This window comes from Varroa jacobsoni, unplaced genomic scaffold, assembly GCF_002532875.2.
Source record: "Varroa jacobsoni isolate VJ856 unplaced genomic scaffold, vjacob_1.0 scaffold_351, whole genome shotgun sequence".
NCBI classification, from domain to species: Eukaryota; Metazoa; Arthropoda; class Arachnida; order Mesostigmata; family Varroidae; genus Varroa; species Varroa jacobsoni.
The window spans coordinates 24158-36412 of NW_019213253.1; the positions used below are offsets into that span (position 1 = coordinate 24158).

The 12255-nt window shown below is 38.3% G+C and overlaps 1 protein-coding gene and 1 long non-coding RNA gene across 2 annotated transcripts in view; one reads left to right on the plus strand and one right to left on the minus strand.

Moving 5' to 3' along the window:
* Positions 1-402: 402 nt before the first annotated feature.
* cathD (cathepsin D) lies at positions 403-6681 on the minus strand. Its single transcript, XM_022831768.2, has 7 exons — positions 6459-6681; positions 5693-5816; positions 3139-3262; positions 2429-2788; positions 2090-2171; positions 1526-1769; positions 403-1170 (listed from the first exon to the last, which is right to left on the minus strand). Exons 1-7 carry the CDS (start codon positions 6515-6517, stop codon positions 1015-1017), a joined length of 1149 nt encoding a protein of 382 aa, XP_022687503.1. The 5' UTR covers positions 6518-6681; the 3' UTR covers positions 403-1014.
* A 3577-nt stretch (positions 6682-10258) lies between these two features.
* The window catches only part of LOC111259614 (uncharacterized), a 7136-nt gene continuing 5139 nt past the window's right edge, over positions 10259-12255 (plus strand). The window contains exons 1-2 of the long non-coding RNA XR_002679726.2: positions 10259-10367; positions 11243-11319. This is a non-coding gene — a long non-coding RNA (uncharacterized LOC111259614). The remainder of the gene's footprint in view (positions 10368-11242; positions 11320-12255) is intronic.

Here is a 12255-nt window from a genome sequence, read left to right on the forward strand (position 1 = left end):
GACTGCTATGTCCTTTTTATAGCGTGCTCTAATAAGGAAAGAAAGACTGAAAAGATGAAAACGATCTGTACATAATTTAATTGATGTTCATTGTAAATGTTTTGCTTTTTATTGTAGATAGAAATCCACACACGGACGTTTAAACATTTTAATTTAAGTAAAAAAAAGTTCACGTGGTGAGGTGCTATGAAAGCTTTTACTATACATAGTGAAAATGGAATCCTTTCCTAATTAAACGATTTTTGACATCAGTTTCAATCGGACTTTAATTTTCAGATCCTAATTTTGTGGAGGGTGAGAAAAGCTAGACAAGGACTACCAATGTCTAGATCCTTTTATGAACAACACACCTTTCTCAAATTAGAAACTGTATATATCGAAAGTTCAAAAAATGCACAACGATTTAGTAACAAAATCACCGAATAACCCAAAGAGCAAGCTTTTATTAATGCACTTATGGACGAGCTACACGATTGTTGAACATAGTGCACAACGCGTTATATTTAATAGTCGTCAATTTTGTTTTGTTTTCGTTAGAATAACAGCAATGCGTTCACTAACACTTTGCGTTATCCTAATGCTCTGAAAGGCAGCTCATATTAATGACTAATGCTTTGGTAAGATTTCAAGAATGATGAAGTTATCAATGATTCCTCATAAATAGATCAGGCGGGTTTTGTCCCAAGACCCTGAGACTATCACGCAAAACTTGTTTGACAAAAGTACGTGTCACAATAAAAACAAAGAGATTGCAATTTATTAGTTGGATCAGAATGATCCAATGCTTCTGAACATATTAAGAACAATTTATTCTCTATTATAATATTAATACTTTTTTCTATTCATTCACAAAGTTGAAACATCGCGAAAGCGATAGAGCCAATTTGGTGTCGCTAAATTTTGAATTTGATTTCCAAAGCACACGTTCTCACGAAAATGAGGGTTTAGAAAATGAATTTGAATTTAAATGTATAATTATCATAATCGGGCGCCGCTGCTCTACAAACATGATACCTAAGCAGCTTCCGCGAACCCGACCTGATCGTTGACGCGATCGAACACAGTGAAGTACTTCCCTATGAAGACATCGCCGAGAATCCAAAGAGGACCACGAGGAACGTCAAGGCCAATGAAGCCTGATAAACAGACGGGAAACGGGCCTTGGCTCATCTAAAATAAGTGCCACAAAACCATATACAGAAATTACTTCCGTCAAATTCACTTTTCAATAACTCAATTTTGCTTTTCGGTGTTAACTGGCACCACAAAGCGGAACGATCCAGTCTTGGTTTGTTACTTAGGCTACTCGTCACTTAGTTGAAAAGCATAATAAAGAACATTTTGTGTATAAACTTAGAGCAATGTATTAATTTTTAATCAACTGACTAGACCTTTAATTAGATTGATGGACGAATTGAAGTTAGGATCAGTTTAAAAAATAAGAATAATACCTATAATGATGAGATGAACTCCCTACTATTATTACACTCACACAAGTTAGTCTTTTGTCAAATATGCTCCTCACCTTAAGGACGTAGTCCTTAGGACTAAGGGTAAAGGGTTTGCCACTAAAGAAGAAAGTTACGTTCGGCATATTCGACAGATTGTCGCAGGTGACCACGTATTCGCCATTCATAAATGGTGCGGCGCCGATCGCCTCATTCAGCTTCTTAATCTCGGCTACTGGTCCAGCAATAAGCGACGTACCAGTATCAGCAATGACTGCGCATCCGTGTGCGCAAAAATCGATCTTACCGCCTACGGTGACTCTGAAAATTCATAAACATGCGGGCTTCACGCAATCGATTAAGCGACAATGCATGGATACATCTTTTGAAAGTCGCCTACTATTGAAAGCATTAAATCCATCCAGGGAATAGTTATATAAAAAGAAGGAATTCTAGAACATTCACACAAACCGATTTGCCAAATTCATCCGCGAGTTTTGAATATAGACATTGTTTTAGAGCGGACTGCCTTTGGCAGTTAAAGTAATAGCGTTCACATAGTATCTATCACATTTTAACGGGTTAGCCAAATCGCTGTTCACACATCAGGGTAGCCGTTTGACCCTTTTAAGTGAGCTTACTTGTCCATCCGAAATTCCCAGTAGCCTTTCTTCGTCACTGGAAAATAGGAAATCTCACCCTTATAGTGCTTCTCGTCGATCCCTATATGAAATAAAAAAAAATCGACAAGGAAAAGTAAACTATGTTAGACGCGTTAGGGTCTCATTCAGACCTGCCTTCAATTCACAAATACTTGGCATGAACAATAGCTACTTTTAACTCGTGTATACATCACTAACGCTAATCGAACTCTACAAATTTAGCCAGTAATTGTCTTAGCACCATGGTCGAACAGGCTAAAGAACGACGCGTTGTAGCAAGCCGACTACAGATATCGGTATAGTTGGACTGGTGCCTACCTCCAATGACGAGTTCACTGCCGGTGGGATGATCCGGGTCGCGAGTGAGATAGAACGTAAAGATAGCTTTATTTATGGCATTCTGCCGGATCATCTCATCAAAGAGCGGCAACACTCTAAGAACTGAAATCTCAGGATACGCCATACCGAGGATACCGTCAAACTTAGCTGCAATGAAGCTTATTCCAGACTCCTTGAAAATTTCAGCAAATGTCTGATTGCTGATCCTGACGCCACTAACGAGGACGCTGTCGGTAGAAAGCCTCCCGGACACACTACCCGAACCATACTGGATATTGAACGCAGTGCCGTTGGAAACGTACGACAGTGACTTGTCAGAGTGGTACTTGTTGTGCAGAACTGCAAACAGTGGAATCTCAATGCTTATAATAGAAAATAATTGTTGCTAGAGAAGGTAGTTTGGTCCTACAATGCAAAATGAGACGGTCTGTCAAGAGAGCCGCTACAAACATGTACGTGTTTCTTGTTGCGTAGTTACTCATTTAAAAGGAGTCCCTTAAGATCTTAAGGGACAAACTATATATCACATTCAATAATCCCTGTTTATATTAATAGGGTAGACCTTTGTTGCTTAAATCATCGTCCTGAACCATAGTTTTGAGAATGTCACATTCTCACTTCCCCTAGAAACACGAGTCTTTCGTCTATTATAGACTTTCAATGCGTATGTTAGCTGGGCGTGTACTAACGACAAGCGACGTTTGTGATAGGACATTGCGAAGAAGGCACCCATAGGTTGGACGATCCAGTATCGAAGACGACCTGGAAAGTCTGCGGAGGGTTTCCGATGCTAATAGGTCCGTAATATTGAGCCTGCAACGTCGTCAAAAAAACTCATTGATGGTTGACTTTTAAAGCAGTGGTTAAAGTAATGAATTGATAGAACAGCAAAGCCCGTAAAGTAAAGGAACTAGAAGTGCGTGGAGCAGCTAAGCACTATTTAAGCGTGATAAGACCTACTTTGCATCTGTGCATTTGTCCAAAGCCGCATCGATTCTATTGATTCGTGTATTTAAGGCAATAGCTACGAGTTTTTTCTAATCAATTGGGCAACACACCGATATCACAGTTAAGATAGACGTAAAACTGATTGGTTCCAATCGAACACACGTAAAAAGTATTTTAATTATTTCTTTGGTCATCTCCATACACCGTAATGGCCAATATGAATGATAAATTGTGCCAGTTCGTATTGGAACAAGTTATATACGCTTAGATTAGTTAATTAGAATCCATTGGATAAGACGCACACGTCTTGTCCAATGGATTGCATTAGCGATCCAGTGGAGCTATAGAGATACTTGCAAGATGGCTGCTGGTGAGTCAGTAAGGCGCGTACCGTTTGTTAAAATTATAACCTGGCATATTGTTAGAGCTTATTTTGCTACGACTTAGTCATATCGATTACGCCAGTTGACCGCGGAACAGAAAGATAGAAGCTGAATCGTATTAAACGTCTCGACAGCGTCATCAGTTAAGCGACTATCAATGAGGAATCACCAGCCGACGGATACATTAACAATCCAGTCACCGAAAGCGCTTCAGCATCAACAGCCACTACGATATAGGCGATATTTTGTGTTATATCCATATGCTTGCCATCTTCGAAGGTATGCCGGACCGTCAAATGGTCTCCAAAGTAACGATGTCACACAGTTGATTAGTTCTTCGATGAAAACTGTATCCAATATTGAACAAACACCTTAGTCAGCGAATTTATTCTGATGCTGCCTTTAATATTTAGATCCAGCGTTGTCAACAGGCAGATAATTATAGAATACTCACCAGAACTCTTTTTTAAATTATGCCAAACAAAGTTGTTGTTTCTCGCAGCAAGCAAATAATGTGTCAAATAGAATTACAATATGACTTTCGTTTATGAAACATCTAATAGCTTTACCGTTTTTACGTGCTAAAGTGTTGCTAAACCATTACGAGTCATGTTAGTTACATTAAGATTGGTTGAAGCATTCGCAGCATATATCTTCATTAAGTGATAGCAATGGCAAAACACTGCACGAGGGTCTCGGTATTCTAGAATGTGTTCTATGAAATACTTATACTCCCACTACCTATGTCTTGAGCATTACCATTTTTACGTATCATTCGATATCTGTCTTGATCCCGACTGGCAACATAAACAGATTCAGCGCCGTTTATCTAGTGTTCAGCTTCAATATAGTGAACCCTAAAATTTATAATTTAGCAGATACCGTTTACTGTAACATGCAGTGGGTTTCAAGTATTAACTTCATAACGAGCTTGTTTCAAGCCTCATTTATCAAACAGGAGTTGCGGTAACCCCACGTTACGCCACGCATGAACTTTTTACCTAAGCTTATTTAAATCTGTTAGTCTAGATGCTGTGTCTTGAAATTTCCACTTAATGCTACTAGCTTTAAGCCTTCATAAGTGGCCTGGCTATTGGTCTCGAGCTGTGATATAGATTCATACGAGTACCTTGTCGATAACTTAATGCTTATATTTTAACGTTATTTTCTTTCGATCTGGACATGCACTCCGCGTGTTTTACTTGTGAATTAATTACATTCAAATAGAGTTAAGATGGTGAACAGGTATTCTTTCACGATAAATGAATAGGACGTTTAATTTTAACATAAAATAACTAAAATCTCCAATACACTTACGTCCACATGTAAGTCATTGAACGTAGACAAGTTTGAGTAGATGAATAATGAAAACTTGAATCCTCTGCTAAGTTCGTTATTGGGCAGGGTAATAAATCTACACTATAGAATCAATCGTATGAGCACAGGCGATTTTTCAGTAGGGAGGCTAATATTACCCTTTCAACTGGAAAGCTTGTGTATGAAAAAGAAATCAATGGCTTTTGTAGAAACGACCGTTGAGCTTTCATCGAGACAAAGCTCGACTTCAAAATTTTCTAGCGTTGTCCTATATACTGAATAATAAAGCATTATGTGGCATTTGGAACAGAGAAATACATTTGTCCGCCTTCCATGTCTGAAACAAGTATCGGTAGTCACAGTTGAGATAATGGGAATATATGATTTCGCGTATCGACCTACCACTTCCGCGAGTCATTGGAGTTGTAAAATAGTATAGTGCTGTCGTCTATCGGTTAATCTGCATAATTAAATGCAAAAACATTTCTGGACTTCTACTACCTCCTGCAGTGTTGTATAAATCTTACCCGGACCTGTTCTTTTTAATAATAGCAATAGTGACGATACATAGCATAATTGATACGAAGTGACTTACATCTATGTAGTTGTTAATGGGCTCGATGCTGTTGCCTACGATGGGCCTACTAAAAGCAACATGACGGGCAGTTCCTTTCTCGATCAGATGCTTACGCACGGAGCTGATCTTCGTCAGGGGAACCCTGAACAGCAAAAAATTCACGGTGTAGTACAGTGCTTACGATAGTCTGCTTTAAATTCCTACTGTAAAAGTCTGGATTCACTTTTTACATTTGCGTGAATGCTTACAAGGGAACACGTATACGCTTCTCAAAAACAATTGCAGATGTAAGTACCTTCAAGGGTACATTTTTTCCCCAGGTGATTTCGGCCTTAAAGTTTAGAGTTTTTTAGCTGATTTTCTTAATAACGAACGTGCATGGCCTGAAGTATAGTTCCACCTTGAATTGAGTTCCCTCTTAGTAATATTGATGAGCGCTATAAATCTCTATAACAATGAGCGAAGTCTAGATAATCGATGGACGCGTATTTGAGGGTCATGGATCTCATGCTGGTATCTGCATTAGCTAGCAAGTCACGCAATATCCACAAAAAAAAAAACTGAGAAAGTTTGGCTTTGGCTTTCTGTGCAAGCACCACGGTAATCGAATCGGTTACCATTATAGCTTTGTTAAGTACGCAAATCATCTTAAGTTACTCATCATCCAAAGGCCTTGCTAGTTAGCAGTTATAGTATCCTGCTGAGTGGCCATTAAAGCGATAAGCTCACCAGTTCATTCAGTCTATTATTAGATTCTATTCTAGTGTCCAAACACCGATCTTACCTGAGAAGTTCGGCGTGGGCGCACACACAAAAGGCGACAAAAGTTAGGAACAGCTTCATGGCGATGACTGACGAGACGCACTAATAATATGTCACTTTTTATAGGCTCACAAAAGATTCTGGTAAATATGTGCCGTTAGAGGGCGTTTTTCAAAAGCACCTCAATTGGTTACACAAAGCAGTGTGAAGCAGTAACGGCCGTTGATGGTGCTTGCAATGCTGGTTGTAATGGTAGCTATGGTGGTGATACTGCTATTGTTAAAGCGTTAAACGGGGCTGGAGAGAGGGCACAAGAAGAGGTTGACGAATTGCACGTACAAAACGACAAAGGCGCACTAGAGCTATGTTCACGGTATCGGCCAACGAATAAAATACGCATATAGAACACGCCGCGCGGACAATATTTCATATGGATGCATTATGGACATTGTGTCCGTAACGCTAGTGCACACACGTGTATCGATGTTCGGATCCGGTGTACCCTGTTCCACAAAAAAAGAACATTGATTCAATTAATTGCCAACTTAATTCGCATTTCAATAAAACAGTATCACTAGACTAGTACCATTTTACGATACTCTCTATACTCTAATAGAAATATACATGGTTATCTATACACGAATCTGGCCAAGTTGTCGATAATAGCTTCGACGTTCGATCATGCATTTGGGCTCGTATCCAGCGGCAGTTACAATAATGAACGCTCGATCTAACATCGAAATATCAAGATCGATCTAATAAAGCAATCCCTGGATGTTTTGTGTTTGAAAATGATGACCCAGTTCGAAATACTAACAATGAGGCTGCATGCGCTGTCGAATCCCCATCTAAAATCCCAATGCTTGTCAATTGTGTTCAGACTACTGCATATTTAATTGACCTATTACTAATAACAAAGTTATATAACAGTCTTAAATTGTACTTCAATGATAACTCCGAGGCTTGTCGAAGTTAGCACCGTTGCTACGCACGACGGCAGTGTACGAACTCCTGTCAAAGGTTTTTTCTTCTTCTTCTTCTTTTTTTTTTTTTTTTTACGGAGAAGCTGTCTTGTCAACCTTTGGCCTTGTTATTACACATACTGTGAGAATGCATATTGATGTGGGCTTTATGCTGTTTGTATTTGTTTGCGGATAACACTCACAGCTGTGGTTTATTGTTGGTATCACTTGCGTTTAAATGTAGCCTCTTACCATTTGCTAATTTGTAAGACGAATCACTTGTCTGTTTCGGCTAGACCTCTAGCAACATTCTTTGTCATAGCTATGACTAAAATGTTCTATTCCACTCTCTATTACCTTTTCCTTAAAACACTAATTGACAACTATAGATCAATGGAACAGTCCGTGTACCATAGTTTACCACATTTGTAGTTCTTTTGAGGGACACTGTATTGGCTGGATGTGCATAGTTGTATTTTTCAAAAGCGCGTCATCATCTCCTGCTTTCGACTAGGAGAAAAATGAGCTAGTTTTTTGACTAATGCTAAAAATCATAACATCGACCGGGTGAGAAATGGCCCAGTCAGCATTCAATCGTCACGCATAATTAGCAATTCAGTATCCAAAACAGATCTATACGGGGTCTCACTGCAAAATATAGCATCTGTTGTCCTTAAACACCTGTTGTGGCAAAGTTTAAAGCTTGGAGACACTAAACTTTTCAATGTTAGTTAACTTTTGTCCATGGCAGTGCTTACAGTGTCGACACTTTAACCGAGTTTATTAATAGCGTTTCTGAGTGTAAAACAATCGGATTACAACGTCTAGACGCCGACGCCGATATTTGGTACACATAAGAACTAAACCTGTTCAGCTTTACTGTTATTTCAAAGTTAACCCCGATACACGGCATCAGTTCTATTACAGATTAACAAATATATATATATATTATGTATAGTAGAAGAAGGCAGTCCGTGTATCGTGAGGTCCGACTTTTAAGGCATCTGTTTCAAATGAGACGTTCAAATAATCAATAGCTAAAGATCAAGCAAGGTACGTATAAATCACCCCAAATTTTTTTTATCCGAAATATGGCCTATTATACCTCTCGTCTTATGGTGTTTCGTCCCGGACAACATTATCATATTCTTTTTGACCGCCATTAACACTAAACGATATATCTAATACCAATATATAATATAGTAAGTGTGTGTGTGTATTAACTGATTATCTGTTTATATCTGTTTAGATATGTTTGTTCACTCAGGACGTAGCAAAGGTCCGTTCAAGGTCCGCCTACACGATTTTACTAATGTCAATGCTTTTGATTTTGCGTCTAATTGCTTTACGTTAAGATGCCTTCAGTAAAAATTTTCAGATTGTTGATGTTGGGCTTGTGTCAGTCCTATATATATATATATATAGTCTGTCACAATATGTGTGAGAGTAAAAGTATACTATTGTTCGAGATGATAGCAATACGGACAAAGTACATCTGTACAGAGGCTGGATTTCCTATACCCTGAATAAACTCGATTCATATGATACTTTTTAAAGATTATCTAGACCACGTGATAAACGTGTGAACATACGACCGCCTAGTTGATCTCTTCTTTTCCAACAAGCGCGATATAACTGCGCTATATTTGACGGTATCCGCGTGTCGTAGCTACAGACTGACAACGTATACTAATGATAACCAAAACTGGCCGAATGAATTTTAAATATGGAGATTTCTCTCAGCCATTTCTAGTGCGTCGTAATTTTAAAGGAAATAATAATAGTCTACCTAAAGCGGAATTTTTCATCTTTGAAAAACATCTACGAATTGCTCCAAAGCAGTTCTGCTAGCTGGGGCATCATCCGAAACCCATTCCAACTCTCGGGTCAGGATACCACATGTCGGCCCGCAACATTCTGGTATTGTTACCAAAGAATCATGCCGCTTAAAAGCATCTCTGGACGATATTAATTTAAAAGATGTCCATTTATATTTAACTCTATCTTATTCCTGTGAAATATAGCCTAATTTTAACGGCTGTTTGCTAGCACAATAATATTCTAATATATAGAATTTTTAATAGAAGATTCATAGATTAGATTAGCGGGGTCACAGACACTTCATTGTGGCAGACGGTGTTTAATATCATTCTGTTTCTTCGTTGGTTCGGTAATGGTGCATCGAACTACCTCTGTCAAACTATCAAGCGCTGTGTCACTTCTGCAGTACCTATCAAATGAGTAAACAGATCGCATGGAACTATCAACGCGAGTAATTCAGAAGTATTCGAAAAGCTTTTGTAATCTACCAGATTAAATTACCAAAAAAATTTACCAGCAGGAATGCTCAGCTTTTCTGATCAGATAAATATTAACGTCAACAAGCATATCAAATTCGCGGAAAAATATATTGAAAAATGTTCGTGACATTCTACAATCGCCACAACCGCTACAAACTAAAGGCACACAAAACATGTAGTTAAAGTTATGCATTCATTCGATTGCTTCTCGACCCTGGTCATCTATGAGTAGCCCACTAAGGGGGCGCACTGGATCTTTCTGTTTTTCTAATAAACCGATACCTATTACAACGCTTTCTTCTTTTTACTTGCTTATGGGTTCTCTGAACCATGCAGGCAAATGTGTACTTATAGTATACTTTCTGGTTTGAACACAAAGTTGTGTGTGATTTCGGCCATTTTTTGCTTAGTCTAATGTTACGATTCAGCCATCACTAACTCCGATTCTTGAAGATCATCAAATAATGATAACACCCAAGCTGAGCAGAAATACACATATTGGTCTCAAGCTGTGGACGTCTTATTATTATTCGAACACTGACTAATTTACTCTGTTAGTTGCTAAGGTTTGAACTGGTTTGAGCTTCTGCTTGAAAATGGTCAGAGGTCGCTGTTTCAAGTCCCACCAACAACACGGGAGCGTTGGACTGCAGAACTAATGTCAATAAGGTTCGTAATTAAAGAAACAGACCAACATATCAGCGCCACGAGTTGTGTCGCATCTTGCGGGGGCAGCATAAGAATAGAACTTCAACTTCCGACTGAAATTACTTGAGCATTTCCCATCACGGCCGTAAACCTATAATATATTTAGATATAACATTTAATTTTATAGAAGGTTCCACTCTTGTACTTAGTACTAGCGAGATGCGCCTGAAGCCTGAAAAGTTCTGAAACGAGTTTTTCTTGTAAAGCAGCGTTTCTTTTTCAGTACAATTGAAGGTCCTGACATGATGAAAAACGTAGTTAACTTACTTACTTAATGTAGGTTTTTGGTTGATATACCAAGAACCAGCAATCATCAACCTTAAATTTCACTTGATACCAACGACACGTAGCTTACGCAGATTTTCAACAATAACCGGCATTTACTTAGAATTCGATTATATATATATATATGTGTGTGTGTGTGTAAGCAAACTGTTTAGTTCTGTAATTACAAGTCTCTATGGTAAATGAAAAGAAGAAATACGATTTTAATTGAGGCATAAGTGGTTTCATAAGCTACCTTAATCAATGTCAATAACTATTTGTATTTACTACGTAAGTAGCTCTTGACAACTATTGTAACTGGCATATAATTTTCGATTTTTTTTGGTGTTGCACGTTTAGTTACTTTATACAAGTATAATATCAGATAAGAAAATCCGGGACACTCTATTCTAATCGTCATGTCCGGGAAATTTTACATCAAGGGGGGCATAGACGATTTAATTACCTGTCTCTAGGCTGAAACGGATGCTACCGATAGCCCTTGAATTGCCATGATATAAAATTTGAAAAAAATAGTTCTCGAATACAAATGTTCCGTTCATCTTTTATAGGCAAGTCGATTTTGATCGGGTCGGCTCCTTCAACCTCGTGAGCGCAGCAGTAGGCGCATGAGTTTTTTGAAGTTTCGGTAAGCTTTTGCTTTCTCTGCAACTGAGGTCGCATTATTGTTAGCGTAAGTTAGGATTAGAACGCCCGAATAGGGCATATCCTGTACCTATTTTCACAGTCTGGTCTGAAGCTGTTAGATCGGTGAAGCCTAGCACTTGATCTGATTAAGGATCTAAGTAAGTCGCAAGGTCTTGCCAAAAGTGCTTGTAATTCACAGTTACTTCACCCCAACCATGCCCGTTTATCATTTCTACCCCTGTTGTCATTACATGCTATTCTTTACATAAGCTCACTGTTGAGATTCAGTTGAAAGGTACAATACAGCAGCATTTCTAGAGCACTCTCTAATTGGAAAGCGCCAATCATCTCTTCTCTATTATGTACTATATGTAAGAATAATTAAAAGTTTAGTTTCTCAAGTTCAAGTTAAATCTTTAAAAATTTCTACAGATCAGTCAGACATGTATATACGTCTACATTGCTGTTCCAATGTATATTTCCAATGTATTTACGTTCACATACGACAGGCGTATCTGTCGTGTTTTTTGATTGCACATATAGTCATTCGTTTATACGTTTTGATATTTAATAGCTATACAACAGATTTTCTAGTGATTTTTCACATTTAATTTAGTTACTCAGGTGTAAACCATCTGCCATTGCAGACTCAATATTGAAATTAGAAGCTGGTTTGGCGGGCTACAGGCAGCTATTTTATCATTGCGCCAATGATTTTCGTATACGATTCTTGGCAAGCGTGACGTTCTACGGAGCGACCGACTTATGGTTTATCGAACCGTTGGCATTAACAGAAAGACGTAAACAACAGACTAGATCAATTTACTTTAGTGGAGAGAAAGTTAACTGTCATAGTGCACGATGAGAGCTATATATTATTTGTATTTACAAGGTGTGTTATATAACTATACGTGCTATATATATATATATATATATA